The 16,485-nt window shown below is 52.0% G+C and overlaps 1 protein-coding gene across 4 annotated transcripts in view; it reads right to left on the bottom strand.

Annotated features, from left to right (window-relative positions):
• The window catches only part of RNF157 (ring finger protein 157), a 59,393-nt gene extending 43,952 nt beyond the window's left edge, over window positions 1–15,441 (bottom strand). For all 4 annotated transcript variants that reach the window (XM_090257896.1, XM_090257898.1, XM_090257897.1 and 1 more), the window contains exons 1-2: window positions 15,331–15,441; window positions 1,813–1,931 (exon numbers count right to left, since the gene is read on the bottom strand). In XM_090257896.1, the coding sequence (XP_090114022.1) occupies window positions 1,813–1,931; window positions 15,331–15,418 (207 nt within the window). In that variant the 5' untranslated portion in view covers window positions 15,419–15,441. The remainder of the gene's footprint in view (window positions 1–1,812; window positions 1,932–15,330) is intronic.
• Between the last annotated feature and the right edge of the window lie 1,044 nt (window positions 15,442–16,485).

Raw genomic sequence — 16,485 nt, 5'->3', positions numbered from 1 at the left:
GTAAAAACAAACAAAAACTGTTTGGACATGAGACAAAAAAGAAGGAAGAAACTGACGTGACGGGCAAGGCCGGCTGTGTTCCCAGTGTGAGCTGATTCGGTGAGTAAGAAAATTCCTCCCTGGCTCGGGCAGGGAAAAGAAAAGATCTTTCTTCTCTACCTGCCAAGGTAGTCGTAGCAAAGTCAGAGTGGACATTTGATAAGTCTCAGCTGGCGTCACTTCGTTTGAAGCCAAAAAAGCTTGGTATTTTGAAAAGTACCACCGGACGAGGAATTAGAAGAGGGGCCACTCCAGACAGGACGAGAACAATAAAACCACCAGCAAAAACGTTTTAAGGTACAGCTCACGAGGGAAGGCCATCCTCGGATTAATCTTTCCAAAATTTTTTCCAGGTCACTCCCCTGCCTGTGCGTCACCAGAGCCCCTCACGGCCTACAGGAGGGTCCGAAACCTGCCCGGGTCACGGAGCCCCGCCCATCTTTCCAACTGCGTTTGGCCATCAGTGGACGTCAACCCCTGCAGGACCGGTTCCCTTATTTGCCCCAGGGAGGAACAGACCCTGCTCATTCAGCTTTGTACCCCCAGCGCCTGTCAGGGTACTGGGCACACAGTAGGTGCTCAGTAAACGTTTGCCTATTCAACAAAGCCGTGAGTGCGTTTTGGCCTGTGCGCTCCCGGGGAGCCCCTCCCCCAGCCCTCTGCTGACAGCCCAGCCGTTCTGGACAGCCGGCCGCTGCCACCCCTCCCCGGCCCCAGCACCCAGGCACCTCTGCCCTGGCCTCCTCCTGCGCCCGTCAGTTCCCACGGACTCCCGCTGCATCAGACCTTCACGCCGCTTAAACATTTCCTGTCCACGTGATTTGCCTGCCCGACTAAACTCGGGGCTTCTCGAGGAAGGCAGGCTGTTCTGAAGCAACGAGCAGCCGTGGGAAGGAGGGTCACTGTCCTCTGGCCTGGCACATGCTGTTACGTGTCGGGAAATTCTGTGGGCAACGCTGAGAACGGGGCCCGGCCCGCAAGACATACCCTCGGTTCTCTCACTTACAAATGGGACTGAGAATCACGCCTAAATAAATGAATAATACAAAAATAAATTAAGTAAATAAAATAAAATAAAGTAAGATTAGAAATAACGTCTGAAGTCCCGAGGCCCTTCCTTAGCCACTCAGTAGCCATGTGGCAGCCACTACAAAACCGCCAGGTTCCTGCTGGGAGCAGAGAAGGGGTTCTGTAACGGTTTATGGGGTGCACTGAAGGGACTGAGAGAGATATCGTCCGACAGCGACCCAGATACCACGGGCCCCCTCCCGCCGTGCGTCAGAGCCGCCTTTGTCAAGGGCTACCAGCATGCCCCAGGCCCTGTTCTGGTGCCCGTGCGACTGTCAGAACAGGCCTGGCCCTATGAAATCCGCATCCTAAAGGGGAACGCAGAGAGTAAACAGAGGGTGAGACAGAGGAATCGAAGTGTATACGGTATTAAGTGCTACGAAGAAGGGAAAAAAGCAGGGAGAGAGCAGCTGGGGGCCTGGGGCCGCGGGGGCAGGGCTGTCTGCAGAGCTGGCCCTGGGCAGAGGTCCGACCCTTGGCAGAGCTGGCTTTAGGGAGACGGACGCGGCCTCGGGCAGACTCTGGTGGCCTTTCCACAGCTCAGATTCAGGTACCAGGGACCCAGCTCTGCCAGAGAGGGACGTGGCCCTCTGCCTCCCAGGACCCCCCTCAACTCAGACCAAGCGACAAATGCTGCTGAACCGGCGACGGGAGGAGGGGGCCACTTGGCCCCACGTGGAGGAAGCAAACAGGTGACAGCCATACCGCCACTGGCCTGTTCCCCAGGAAGTTCAGGTCGCTGTTCTCTCCAAACAGGTATCCTTCAGGGTGTGTCGAGTCAAACTTCTCCCCTCCCATGATGAAGTGGCTGGCAAAGTAGCTTCCTAGAGAGGGAGACACAAAGATCCAACGGAACCAGTCAGACCAAACCAAGCAGAAAGCGCCGATTCGAAGAAACGTGAGCCCTTCCGACAAACACTCAGGGCCCTCGCTAACCCCAGGAGGGATCTGGGACAACAGCCCAAAATACACGAGCAGAATGGCAGCAGGGAGAACGGAAGACACCGAACAAAATCGGTCGTGTTCTCCTTTTAACCCCCAGCAGCTCCTCCAGGTGGAGCCAGGCACGGGGCCAGCCCAGGGGGGCCCTGGCCAGTCACCGTGGGAGGCTCAGGTCACTGCAGAGTCCACCGGGGGATGTGTCCCAACAGTGACAGTGAAAGGAACGCCCCTGAACCCGAATTTCTGCAATCTCAGCCTCCGGGGAAGGCGGGCCGCCCCGGCTCTTGGGTTAGCAGAGGCCACAGGGAGCGGCGGGGGGCTTCTGCACGGGTCGCATGGGCTGGGATGCCGACTGAACCCCCGAAGTCAGCTGCAGTTTTTGCTGGAGGTTTACAGCACACTTTCCCCCGGGACACTTTCCGCCCGGGAAGGAGCCGCAGGAAGGAAGATGAGGACAATTGTAACAGAAAAACTAAACCAAATATTTCATGTTTGGATTCTCTACACATGGAGCTTTAGTCTAGGAACACTTTTTAGGCAAAACAATGCAGATAACATCACTCGCCACACAGTGAGGCAATTCTTTGATTAAACAACAAGCGGGAGAGGATTCTTGGAAAGCCAGAGCCGCCAAGACGGGAGCGGTCACCGAGGAGGGCCTGCGAGGCTCCCATCGAAACCGGAAAACGCGAGGGGCAGCCATCCGCCCGGACGCGAGCGTGCGTTTGTTGTCTAGGAGAGCTTCGTTCTCAATTATTTATGCCCAGCGCTCGCGAGGCCTGTTTTCTAAGTGCATAATTTATAGAGCAGGGAGGCGCCGGGCTGCCTTAAGTAGAAACGGCCATCTCAAATCATTTAAGCACTTACAGTGGACCCTGAGTAAAATGCGTTTTCTGTGCAGTAGAAATTGCGTGTTTCTTATCCATTAGGTGAAACCGGAAAAGGTAAAAAGAGTTTACATCGCTGGGTGGCTTGCCCGGGCCGTGGCAATGGCCGGAAGCAGGCTGGCTGCCTGGTGCTGTAGAGGCCAAGGTCAGGGTGGGATGCCCTGAGGTCCCAGCACCTGTGAGCGGCGTGGGGACAAGGACGTGCACAGATAATCGGCTTACAGGGTCCCAGCAAGAGAACAGCACTAATGGCTTGGGGGTGAGGGGCTGAGGGGCTAAAGCAGGGGCCGGGGCTCTATCACAGACGCCCCCTCTATTGCCGTGACATTAAAAGAAACGATCGAGAACATCGTGTTAAAGCTCGCTGTGGTTTTGCCTTGCATCAGAAATCAGGAGCCCAAACAGACAAAGACCAAAAATTAGGGTCAATAATCCATTTTGAATTTTCAAAATGAATTTTCCATTTCAGCAGAAGCATCAGCGCAAAGTTCCTTTAAAAAGCTGCTCTCCCCCGGCGCCCTTAAAAGAAGACCTCACCAGTTACAAGGAAAGGAAGCTGCACCAAAAGGTTCCCCTCTCCTTTCTCTGAAATGGACCCCCCTAAAAACCTGCCCCGATGAGACCAATGTGAAAAAGCAGACCCGCCCTGTTTACCCAGCCTGGGGGGAGCTTTCCACCACCACCCCCCCCGGCCCCGTCCAGGGGCATGAGCCAGCAGGTGCTAACCCCAAACGCACCACCCGCTCCTGGGAAAACGCCTTTGGAGCACGGTGCACGTTCTCAGCACGAACCGAGCTCTAAAGTCCTAAACGGCAGGGGGAAAGAACTTATATCAAAACAACTCTTCGCCTGTTTGCTGAAAGGAAAATATATGCATGCCTTGGTTTGCATTATTTAGCTGTAATTTGTTTGTTTATCCTCACCCGAGGACGTTTCTTCATTGCTTTTAGAGAGACAGGAAAGGAGAGAGAGAAATATTTATTGGTGGCCTCCCATATGCACCGGACAGGGGACATTACCTTCCTGGACCAGGGATCAAACCCACCACCTAGCCAGGTATGTGCTCTGATAGGGAATCGAACCCACAACCTTCCGGTGACGGGACGATGCTCCAACCAACTGAGCCACACCAGGCGGGGCTTTTTCTGTAATTCTTAATCAGACTCATATTCAGAATTCTCTGCAGGCTCAAAGAAGGCACGTCCTGTGCTAACCATTTTGCAAGATATATGTACGTAAATCAAGCCATCACCTGGATGCCTTGAACTTACACAATGTTGTATCTCAATAACACTGGAAAATACAGGAACACGCGTCACACACGGTCTCCAAAATTATATTTAAAACATAAGGTACAGGCGGGACGGAGAAGGGGGCATTAGTGTTTAGTGGGTATAGATTTTCAGTTTTGCAGGAAAGAAATGTTTCAGTGACCCTAACACTACTGAACTGTACACTGAAACACAGCTAAGAAGGTAGATGTTATATATTTTTTACAATAAATATCAGTATCGAGGAAAAAATCCGCAAGGAAGGGCCCAGAATGACCTACACTAATACAAGTTCAATATTCAGGGACGGGCGAAAAGATGGATGTGAAAGGGATTAAGAAGGGCAAACTGCCAGTTATTAAAGAAAAAATAAAAAAAGTCACAGGCTGTGAAGTCCAGCAGAGGGATAGAGTCAATAATACTGTAATAACTGCAGGGGGGCAGGCGGGCACCAGACTTATCGGGGTGACCACTCTGCAAGGTATGTAAATGCCTGATCCTACTGCATGTCCGAGGTCACACAGGCGTGCGCCGGGCCCCAAAGTCGGCTATTTTTATCCCAGAGCCCGTGGGCGCACTTGGCCATCGCACCGCATCCCCACTGGACGCCGAGAGTTAAAAATATATATTTTTATTTTATTTTTTGCTATTTGATTGTTTTAACACCTGCACTGGTCCTTACACATTGTGTAGGATAAGGATCGGAACTTTTTTTCCAACTAGGAAACGTCCCTACCACCCTTTTGGAATCTTATTTGAAACGCCCGTTTTATCACGCTATGCATACCTAGATCCAGGCTCCATCCTATCCTGAACCCGCACAAACGGTGTAGCTGGTACCTGCACGGTTTCCAGAGCGAGGCTCACCATGGCGGATCCGAGCCGCTCCCACAGTCCCAGGTGCCCCCCTCTGTCCCCTCCCGCCTTGCCTCTTCCGTGTGGGGCCCTTACCCGGTCCCTGTATTCCCGGCCGCGCCTTCTCGGGTCTCCGGAGGGTACTCTCCCACCCGCGTTCCCAGGCTAACGTCTTCACCCCGGTTCTCATTCCTGCCTGCCTCTGCCTCCTGGGGGCCTCACCCACCCCCCTGCCTCCGTATTTCTATTCCTCTCCCCGCCCTCCCCCCCCCCTGCCCCCGACTTTGACGTGCCTGTGATACAAGCATAGGCCCGCCCCGGCTTACAAAGCAAATACAAAAGCCGGCTGCACCTCCCATGCCTCAGAGCCCACCCGCCCGCCCGTCTCCGTCCACTCCCAGCCCCCAGCCCCCAGCCCTCGAATCTCTGCGCGTCTCCCCGCGCCACTAACACTGTTCTCCGCAGCGCCGACCCGGCCACCAACCCGTTCACCCTTCATTCCCCTCGGCAACTCTCAGAAGACGTCGACCCTCATTTCTGAGGGTTTTGTTCCTTGGCTTCAAAAAACCCCTCGCAGTCCCGAGTCCCTTCCTGCCTCTCACGTGCTCCCCTTTCCGCCTGGGCCGGAGACGTGGACGTGTCCCTCAGAGTTCACCCTCTCCTCGTTTCTTTCATCTCCCCCCCCCCCCCAACAGATTCAAAGCAAAGGCCTTGACCCAAGACAGAGCCGGACGGGACACTGATGCTACCTTCTACCAGCGGTGTGACCTAGAACACATGATTTAACTTTTCGGAGCTTTGGTTTTCTCATCTGTGAAGTGGATGATCCTTTCTTTCACACAAGGGGGACTGTCGGGACCAGCGCACACGCAGCCGGCCTGATGCCACGGGCGGTCCCCACCCAGCGGCTCCTCCGGTCTCACACTCGGCTCCCACGCCTGCGTCTCTCTTCTCCCTTTGGGCCCAGTCCAGATCTCCAGCCCCCGGGCCTGTCTCTCCATCCCAGTATCTCATCTCTGCCTGACACTCCGCGCACACCCTTCTCTGCCGGCAGGAGAGGGGGCAGAGCGCATCCCGTCCTAAGGCCTGGCCTGGCCTGGCCCTCCTCCGGGGAAGGCAGGACCTTTTCTGGAATGTGCCTCATTAGGCTGCTCAGAACGGGGAGCCACGCCAAGGGTATGGGCACTTGGGGGGCTACTTCATGGAACTCAAACTGCTTCGTAACCCACTTTTCTTCTCAGAGGGAGGGGTGAAGGGTCACCAAAAGGGGAGTGAAGGGGAAAGAGACGTGAAGACAGAGAAAGGGCCGGGTGGGTGAGCTCGGGAGCCAGCAGGGATCCGTCGCAGAAGCCCCGGGGAGGGGAAGGATGCCCGCTAACCCTCTGCTTGTATTTCTGCAACGCAAGCCCCAATGTCAGCCCACTCCCCAAACCTTTGGTAGCATCTACACTTCGAATACTTCCTGTGAATGGAAGTTTTGGGAAACTTGAAGAATGCACTGATGTCACAGTTGTGGTGGGGCTAAGACAAGCTGGAGCTCAGGGCCCAGCATGGTCAGAACACGAGTCACGGGGGAATTCACAGAGGTCCTGGCGTGGGCACGAGAAGTCCGTACCCTGTGGCTCGGGGGAGCAGCTGGGGTTCTGGCTAATCCGCCTAGATCCTGAGCAACAGCAAAGCCCCAGCTGACATCTGGGACTCCCTTTAAAAACAGCGTCTGCTCCAGATTCCCAGTTCTGTCCACGGTGCCTCACTCCTCTGGTCCCCCACGCTAAAAATGTCACAGTTGTTAAAGCTCCAAAAACCCTGCACGTGCGCTTTGTGAAAAGCATCCTTGTCGAGACCTCCAGCTCGATTACAGCGGGTTCCCACACTCCGGTTCCCTAGCAAATCTGTGCTTCCAGTCCCCCCGCCCCCACACACCCCTCTAACAGGTAAGTCTCCCTCGTGACACCATTCGGTTCCTCTCTGTCTTGGCTGCTACCTAGCTTCTAAATTTATTTCTCACTGCCTTTCCAGAACTCTCTGCCTCAACTGACTGATCTAGTCACTATTCTCTAAATCCATCAAGAACACTGGCAACCTTCCTGCCATTATTCATGTGACTCTCCCCACTGGACTATTTGAGGGTTCTCTTCTGCCTCCAAAGTCACTTGCCTGCAAGGACCCCAGCCTTGGTGACCAAGCTCTTCTCTGTTTCATTCTGAGGTTTAACACACACGGCAGAAAATCCGTCCACGGTGCAATTCAGTGCCTCTGGTTAATTACGACCTCGATCCAGCTGTAAACTTCGCATCGGCCCCAAATGTCCCCCGGTCTGGGTACCGCCAACTGCCGCTCCCATCCCCGGCTTTAGGCGGACGCTGTTCCGCTCCCTCGCGCTGCAAACCTGCCTCTTCTCGCCGCTCCGTCTCCATCGGCTCAGAAGCGCGCAGTCTTGCATTGGGCTCCTGTCGCCTAGTCTTCCATTTCTGAGGTTAACCCGCGCTGCGTGACATGTATCGGGAATTCACCCTCTTAAATCGCCGAATATTACTTCACGGGACAAACGCTCTTCGTTCCGTGGCAGCGTTCCCCGGCCCGTGGGCGTCTGGGCTGGTCCCGGGTTTCTGACGCTCGGGAGCAGCGCACGTTGCTCGGCATCCTCCCCAGAGACGCAGCACCGTCCGCCTTTTTTACTGGAGCCCCCCCACCCCCCCACCCCGGAGGCTGTGAAGTGCTCCCTGATGGCGGTTCTAACTGTCCCTCCCCGACGACTACCGACAGCCAGCATCTTGCCACGTGCTCAGGAGTCGTTCTTGTACCTTCTTTGGCGATACGTCTAATCAGCTCCTCATCCGTTTTTAAACAGGTGTCTTCTTACTTTCGAGTGGTGAAAGTTCTTGATATTCTGGATACAAATTCTTTATGTGATTTGGAAATATTTCAGAGGATGCCTTGTCTTTCATCTTCTTCATGTTGTCTTTTGAAGCTGAAATAGTTTCAGTTTGGAAGCCATCCAATTTATCCATTTTTTTCTCTTTTCATGGATTATGTTTTGGGGTTTATTACTGAGCTCTTTGCCCAAGTTGAATCAAATCAATATTTTCTCTTAAATTGTACTGTAATCATTTTATAGTGTTAGCTCTTGTATTTAGGTCTATGGTCCATTTGAAAATCAGCTTTACTGACATATAATTCACATACCATGCAATCACCTATGTAAAGGGTAGAGTCCAATGGGTTTTTTTGTATATTCACAGAGTTATGCAACTATGCACCATTGTCTAATTTTAGCACATTTCATTACTCTAAAAAGAAACCCATTAGCAGTCACTCCTCACTTCCCTCTCCCCAGCCCCTGACAGTCAATAATCTACTTTCTGTCTCTCTGGATTTGCCCCTTCTGGACATTTCATATAAATGGGATTATATATGAGGTCTGTCCAGAAAATATCCAGCCATATACCATGAAAAATAAGAGACATTTATTGAAGAAGATACAAGAAACATTGTACACAGGACAATGACGCCTCAGTCCCCTTTAAAGCAGGCACCTTGGGACCTCACACAATTCTCCCAGTTGCCATCAGCTGTCCCGTCATATTTCCCTGAATCTCATGGAAGGCCTGAAGTCTCTTCCCTTTCAAAGGTGATTTTAGTTTTGGGAAAAGCCAGAAGTCACAGGGCACCAAATCTGGGCTGTAGGGGGGCTGAGCCACCTGGGTGATCTGATGTTTTGCCAAAAAGCCCTGCACAAGGATGTGATGCATAAGTGGGCGCATTGTCACGATGAAGCTGCCAATCACCAGCTGCCCATAGCGGCGGCCTCTGGATCATCTGAGTAGTTTCCACAGAGGAATATTCAAGCCCAATGCAAATTTGATGCAGATTCGTTGCTCTACTCGCTCAGTCATTTTGAATGTGACGGCCACACAGCACATGTGCTCACTCAACAGCGTCTACCGCCCCCACCGACTAGTACAGTGAAGGCGTCATTGTTCACGCATGCATGTCCCGGTCCACTGCCCTTGGCTGCCAGGCTACATCATGTCGCACAAACTTTTCTCATTATATTGACAATGGCTGGACTTTTCCCAGACATCCGGCTATCTTTGACTTAGCATTAGTGTTTTCAAGATTCATCCATGTTGTAGCAAGTATCAATACCTCATTCCTAGTTATTGCCAAATAATATTCCATTGTATTGGGACTTACTACGTTTTATTCATCAGTTGTTTCATTCATCAGTTGATGGTCTCTTGGGTTATTTCCACCTTTTAGCTTTTATGAATAATGCTGTTATGAAAAAGCATTCATGTATGAGTTTCGCCTTTGTTATTGTTTTTTGTGTACATGTTTTGGTGTGGATTTTTTTTCACTTTTCATGGATATATATACATACATAGATACGGAATTGCTGAGTCATTATTTTTTTATTACAGCTATCCTAGTGGGTGTGAAGTGGTATCTAATTTTAGTTTTAATTTGCATTTCTAAGTGGCTAATGATGTTGAACTTCTTTTCATGTGCATATGGTACATTTGTATATCTTTTTTAGAGGAATGTCAATTCAAGACCATTGCCCCTTTATTAATTCTTTTTGTTATGGAACTGTACAAATTCTTTATATATTCTATATACAAATCCCTCATCATATGTATGATTTGCCAATGTTTTTTCCCATTCTGTGTGTTGTGTTTTCATTCTATGACCCATTTTGAGTTAATTTTTGGTGATGTGAAGAAAAGGTCTAAATTCTTTTCTTGCTTGTTCATAGCCAATTGTCCAGCACCATTCATTGAAAAACTGCCCTTTCCCTGTTGAATTATTGTGGCACTTTTGTCAAAATCAACTGACCATAAATGTAAGGGTCTGTTTCTGGCTTGCAGTTCCGCTGTGTTGATCTACATGCCTTTCATGGTGTCAAAACGACGCTGTCTTGATTACAGTGGCTTTATAGTAAGTTTAAAATCGGGCAGTGGAAGTCCTAAAACTTTGTTCTTCCTTTTTAAGATTGTTTTGTGAAAATCTAGGTCCCCTGCGTGTCCGTGTAAATTTTAAGGTCCGCTGGTCAATTTTGTCAAAACAAAATAAAAGTCCATTGGGATTTTTACAGGAATGTACTCAATTTTTCAGCTATTAAACCAACCTTGCATTCCTGGGACAGATCCCATTTGGTGATGGTACATTCTATCTTCTTGTCTGCCTCTGTATGCATGCATTCTACCACTGACTCCAGATGATAAGCTCTGAAATTTTGGAAGGTGAAGAATTTTTAAATAATGATTTTTAAAGACTGTAATGTTTAGTTCTTAAAAAACATATTTTCCTAGTCCAAGCGCTCTTTCAGCAACTGAAAATTCAAGTGTAGCATTTAGGTGGTAAGAATAATTAGTTAAAATGGAAGCCACTATGTTCAATTTCATGTGTCAACTTGGCTATGGCACCAGCTTAGGGTAAACACTGGTCTAGTGCTGCTGTGAGGGTAATTCTCAAGGGAATAACCCCTTGATAATGTGGGTAGGCTTCATGCAATCAGTTAAGGCCCGAAGAGCAAAAACTGAGGGTCCCCAGAGAAGGAATTCTGCCTCAAGACCGTAACACAGAGATCCTGCCTGAGTTCCCAGTGGCCAGCCTGCCCTGCAAATACCAGACTCAGGACGCCAACATCAACTGATGTCTGAGCTGCCAGCTTGCCGGCCTGCCCTCCAAATTTTAGACTTGCCAGCCCCCACCATCCCATGAGCCAGTAATTTACATATATTTATTTAGTCTCTTTATCCGGAGAATCCTGACTCGACAACCACCGAACACCCTGTGATGTTGGCAGTCCCTCCGGGCCCCACATCGTGAATGACAAAGTCAGTTTGAGGGCTTTTGTCCTGCTGCTCGTCACAGGCATCAAACTTGCTGGGCATAGGGCCAGGACCCACACACAGGTGCCTAGTGCAGCACATGATACGCAGCAGGTGCCCGGTAACGTGCATTCATGGTGATAGCAAGCAAGAAAGGAGATGCTACCGAGCAAAAGGGCGTAACTGTCATCACACAGGGAAATCAAAGGCCCTAACTCTTAAGACAAAATCAAGAAGTGAAAGCAGTCGGTCTGCTCTCAATGAGATAAAGTGCAAATAAGGAAAATACACTGGAGTTTCCTAAAGTAACAGAAGTACCACCTTTTAAGTCTTTAAAAAACAACAGTAGCATGTGAACTCTTCATCTCAATGACTTCATCATTACACAGAGTGACATTTTGGTTTCTTCTGGTATTAAAGGCATTTACTACAAATTTCAGGAACCTACTTAGTTTTAGTTAAAGTATCAGTCAGACTGTGGCAAAATCAAATAATTCTTTATTAGGTAGTAAGTTCCATATTTTTAAGTTCCTCATTTTAAAACTAACATTAAACTGATGCTCCTAAAAGCTAAGAGGAACTTTTATAATGATTTGACAGGCAAAGACTTATTATCCCTGTTCTTAAGACTGGTCCTGCCACAGGACCTACCAACCCATTTCATGAGCACATATGTCCTCCAACATAACAAAAACACGGAGGATAATGATGTTAGCTGCTCAGGAGTCTGACGACCATTCTGAATTTTTATAAAAGGCTTATGTCTTAACACTTGAGCACAATTAATTTCTCCTAGTTTTCAATTTGCTCAACTATGTAGTGGGAAAGGAACTAGATTTATCAGGCACTGAATTAAAATGAATTAAGTGGTCTTTCTAGCATGCTGACTTCTTCCTGGATAGAGAACACAGGCCTAAGAGTGGGTTGTTAGCAGTGCACACCCCTTTCAAAAGGCAGGCAGGCATTAAAAACCACCCCCTCAGCAAAGCCACACCTTTGCTAAACAAACGACCGTGGAAAGAAGCAAAAATCTTAAGAGGAGGATTTAATAGCTGGTATAGCTTCTAACTCAAAATGACGAAGACCAAACCAAACGCAGAGCAGCGCTACATAAATAGCTTTCTTTGCTGAAGCAGAAATGTTAGAGCAACGAACTCCCACCATGCCTTCTGTTCCTTAAATGATTAGTATTCAGAGATTGATTAACAAATCAAAAAACCACCTAAGAACATATGTGTAACATTAATCATTGCTGCATTATTTGTAATAGTAAACGACTAAAAACAGACTCCCAAATATTCATCAATAGGAGACAATATTTTTTTTTTAAAAAATAGCCCTGGCTGGTGTGGTTCAGTGGATTGAGCTCCAGTTTGCAAACCGAAAGGTCGCTGGTTCGATTCCCAGTCAGAGCACAGGCCTGGGTTGCAGGCCAGGACCCCAGCTGGGTGCATTTAAGAGGCAACTGATCAATGTTCTTCTCACAGGTTCCCCTTTCTCTCTTCCTCTCTCTAAAATTAAATAACTAAAATCTTAAAATAATGGCATGTGAATGCAAAGGAGTACTATACTATTGTTTAAAAAGAAGCAAAAAAACTCTCCAACATGGAGATAATAAAAAAATACCTCCACTATCTCTCAAAGTGGAAAACACAGGGTATAGAAGAGTCTAAGCAGCATGTTTTGCTTATGTGTACACAAGAAATTCTGGAAGAAACGGAGAGCAGTTACGTGGGCACGGGGGAGGGGTGGAGGGTCAGGAGAACTGGGGGGCTGACAGCCGCCGTGAGACCAGGGCTGCACAGGGTGCCTTTTCATTCTTTCAAACTTTGAACCATGTGACTACATGAAGTACCCAAAAATAAGTCATTCTCAGGGATGCAGGCTATTTTATTTTCACCTAGCTCTCTAAAAAAGCTACAAACCCAAGTTCTGGCATGAAATTGGCTGTTGCCAATAATTTTTTCAATGTTTGCAGCTCCACACACATACGAACTAAGGGTTTCCTTTACAGATGCAAACGAGGAAAAGCAGCCTGTGCTGGGCACTGGGACCGTCATCGCAGGGGCGGATGACAGCGCTGTTTTCTGGAACAACATGGCACAGGCCATGAGGCTCAGCGCCTGCCCGGTGTCAGGCGCCGGCGGAAGGCTGGCGCTGCCGTTCGCTTTGTCCTGGGCCAGGCCTGAGACAGGGAGACCTCGAAGCCAAGCCAGTGTGATTCCTCAACAGGGACAGGACTCTGAGTTTGTTTCAGCCCTGACACAGAATAGCCTCCCTTCCACAATCTTCAAGGGCAAGTTCAAAATCTCCTTCTGTGGGAAGGGCAGAGACTGATGGGTAGTAAGAAGAGCACTACCTTCCTGCACTACCTCCAGGGTCACCCGGGCCGGCCAACCAGAGCCTTCCTCGGGGTCTGCATTCGCTCACCGGAGAAATGAGTGGGGTTAGGGCAAACTCTCTCAAAGGTTCCTTTCCGGTCTAACACACCACGGTCCCATAAACAGCGCGGTCGAGCTAAGGCTCAGATGAAGAGAGAGATGCGCTAGACCCGCGCACGCTGCTATATGCAAGTCCACACAAATTTCCAAGTACACAAGGGTTTGCTGGTCAGGACATGAATGTTTCGATTCCTATTTCCTGTGTTTTACCTTCAATGCATTAAATAATTTGGTCCGCCTGACGCAAAGGTTGCTCTCATCCAAAATTTCTGATTAAAAATGAGGAACAGCGCTGGCCGGTGTGGCTCTGTCAGTTGGAGCGGCATCCCATGACCTGAAAGGTCACCGTTGGCTTCCCGGTCAGGGCACACGCCTGGGTCGCGGTCCCGGCCCTAGTCAGGGTGCACGAGAACCACCCATCGATGGATGTTTCTCTCTCACATAATGTCTCTCTCCCCTGCGTCCCCTCTCTAAAATCAATAAGCATGTCCTTGGGTGAGGATTAAAAGAAAGGGGGAAAATGAGTATCAGTTAGGTTGACTTTAAAAAATTGGTAGAGTGGAGAGGATTATTGAAGACTGTATGTGCAGAGTGGGCTGGCTAAGAAAACTTTTAGTTCGGTCCATTATCCTTTCGTTATCATCATCCAAGGTTCATACTTAGATCAGTATCCTTGGGGGGACAGCCTGCCCAGGAATCGCCTACGTGAATTCCCACGTGCGAAGGAGGCGTGGAGGCTCTGCAGCAGCAAACTGTACTGAGAACTCCAAGGTCAGCAAGACGCGCCCCACGTCCTGATCAATAAAAGCCAAGTGATTTCAGAAAAAGAGAAAAAAACCTCACAAATACTTGTGGTTATTTTCGCCTATTAAGATGCAAACTGAACGCTTCCTCAGCACTGGCCGCATCGCATGTCTCATCCTGAGCCAGAACTGGACTAAAACCCGACGGACCCCGGCCCTGTCTCAGACTGTCCCCAAACAGCTCCTAAGCCCGCTCCGCTCGGCGCGGATTCCTCCCTCGGCAGCAGGGCAGTGAGCAGCCGACTCCGGCAGACACTCTGCAGGGGCGCGGGGTCACTGTCTGGTCCCGGCTGGCACCTGGCACCAACCGGACACACTGCTGGGAAACTGGCTCATCTCATTAGCACGTCTTCATTCTCCTGTCCAGTCCTGACAGCTCTCCAAAACCACCCAAAGCCAAAGACGAGAGGCTCTCCGTGGGTCCCCAGAAGTCCTGAGAAAAGCCACGAGAAACACAGACGCTCAGAACTGGCTGCGGCTCAAGCCTGCGAGCGCCTCTCCTTTGCTGTCAAAACCCTGCTGCCTCTCCAGGGCCGACGCCACAACCCAGCGGCTGGGACGGGCATCTTTTCAAGGACTCTGGAAACAAACACTATACCTGTGTCCATCTTAAATGCCTGCGCCCGTCCCAGAGCTATCCCCATTCCGAGCCCTGGCACGGGGGCCCCCGGGGTGACTCAGACTTCAATTCCCAAACGTTTCTGTTAAACACGTTTTCTTCCTTCTGACACCCCTTGAAAAGCATCAGCACTGCAAACGCATTTTCGATGGGAGCTGTCCCCTGAGAAAGCGAATTCAAACCTTCGCCTGTCCCTCTCCGGGGCCTGGATGCTTCGGCCAGGGCCAGCACCTAGCACAGGTGCACGTTCCCGATGCCCAGCGCTCAGCTCCCCAAGGGAAGGGGGACCCCGAGCGGGAAGGAGGGGGCCTCGGCGCTGCAGCCGGCAGGCCCACCTGCGCCCAGGGCGCCCCGCCCCTCGGGAGCCGCAGTCCCCGGGCACGGCTCTCCGTCACAGGGCAGCCTGAGCGCAGGCCGCCCCCCGCGGCGACTCGCCAAGGCCCCTCGAGCACCCCCGCACTCCTGCTGCATGACCTCCCGCCCTCCAGGGCCGCTCGGCCCCCAGGGCGCCCGCAGCCCCCGTCCAGCGGCGCGGCGACCCCCTCCCCAGCCCGGGGGCCGCCCTCACCGGACTTGGGCGGGTAGCGGTACACGGAATTGGACGGGATGTCCACCTCCTCCACGCCCGCGTGCTGGCGGCTGGTCAGGGCGCCCATGGCCGCTGCGCGCGCGCCGCCCGCGGCGTCTCAGCGCGGCCGCTCGCCCCGCGCCCGGAGAGGGGGTCGGCTGCCCGGGGCGGCCGGCGGGGCGTCGGCGCTGCGGCCCTGGCGGCGGGGAGCCCCCTGCGCGCCGCGCACCATCCTCCGAGGGGCCCGCCGCGGCGCCTCTGCGGCGGGGGCTGCGGGTGGGCCGGGGGGCGCAGCCGCCTCAGGCCGCGTGATGTCAGCGGCGGCTCCGCGCGGGGACCGTGGCGGCCACGGCCAATGGCGCGGCGGGGCGGGAGCGGGCGCGCGGTGCCAGCCAATGGGCGGCGGGATGCGGCGGAGCGGCGGCCGGGCTCGCGGCCGCGGCGCGCGCGTGGGGCCGAGGGCGCGTGGCCCGTGGAGCCCGCTCCTCCCGGCGCCGAGGGCCGTGCGGCGCGCGAGGCCCCCTATTGTCCCCAAACCCAAGGCGGCCCGGGGCCTCCTGGCCGGGAGGCAGCCCGCCACCGGCATCCGCAAAGACGAGAGGCAGAGCCCCGCAGGGGGGCAGCCATAGAGGGTGACGAGGCTTCGGCCTCTCTCCCTCCACAGCGGGCACCGCAGTCCCAAGATGCTCTGCCCGTCCCACCTCCCAGGGCCCGGGGAGGTGAGTCCCTACTGGTGACGCGCCCCAGCTCTCGGGCAGCATCTCTCCAAAGGCTCTGCGTACTGGGCCCCTTGGCCAGCTCCTATAGCCCCGACCTTAGCAGAGCATCAGCCAAGATCAGATCAAGACAGTCACCCCCTGATTGTCCCTTTTAGAAACTTTGGAAAGGCTTGGTTCCAAGAGAGTCACCCCAGGGCAACGCAGGCAGAACTGGGGACTTTCCCTGATAAAAACCCACACCAAACAGTGGGGAGCTTGGACAGACAGAAGACGTCATTCCAAAGCTTAATTACAGACACCTGTGTTTTAAACCTTTTATTTGCTCTGTGGGTCTGGTGTTTTCTTTTCCTGAGAGGGTGGACTGATCAGCAAAAACTCCAGCTGCTGGCACCCGACTTCGCAACCCTTCTGCAGGCTTAATGCGCAGTTGGGAGCG

The sequence above is a fragment of the Furipterus horrens genome, unplaced genomic scaffold (assembly GCF_987537825.1).
Source record: "Furipterus horrens unplaced genomic scaffold, mFurHor1.1.pri manual_scaffold_11, whole genome shotgun sequence".
Classification (NCBI taxonomy): Eukaryota; Metazoa; Chordata; class Mammalia; order Chiroptera; family Furipteridae; genus Furipterus; species Furipterus horrens.
This window is presented reverse-complemented; position numbering and strand designations above follow the sequence as displayed.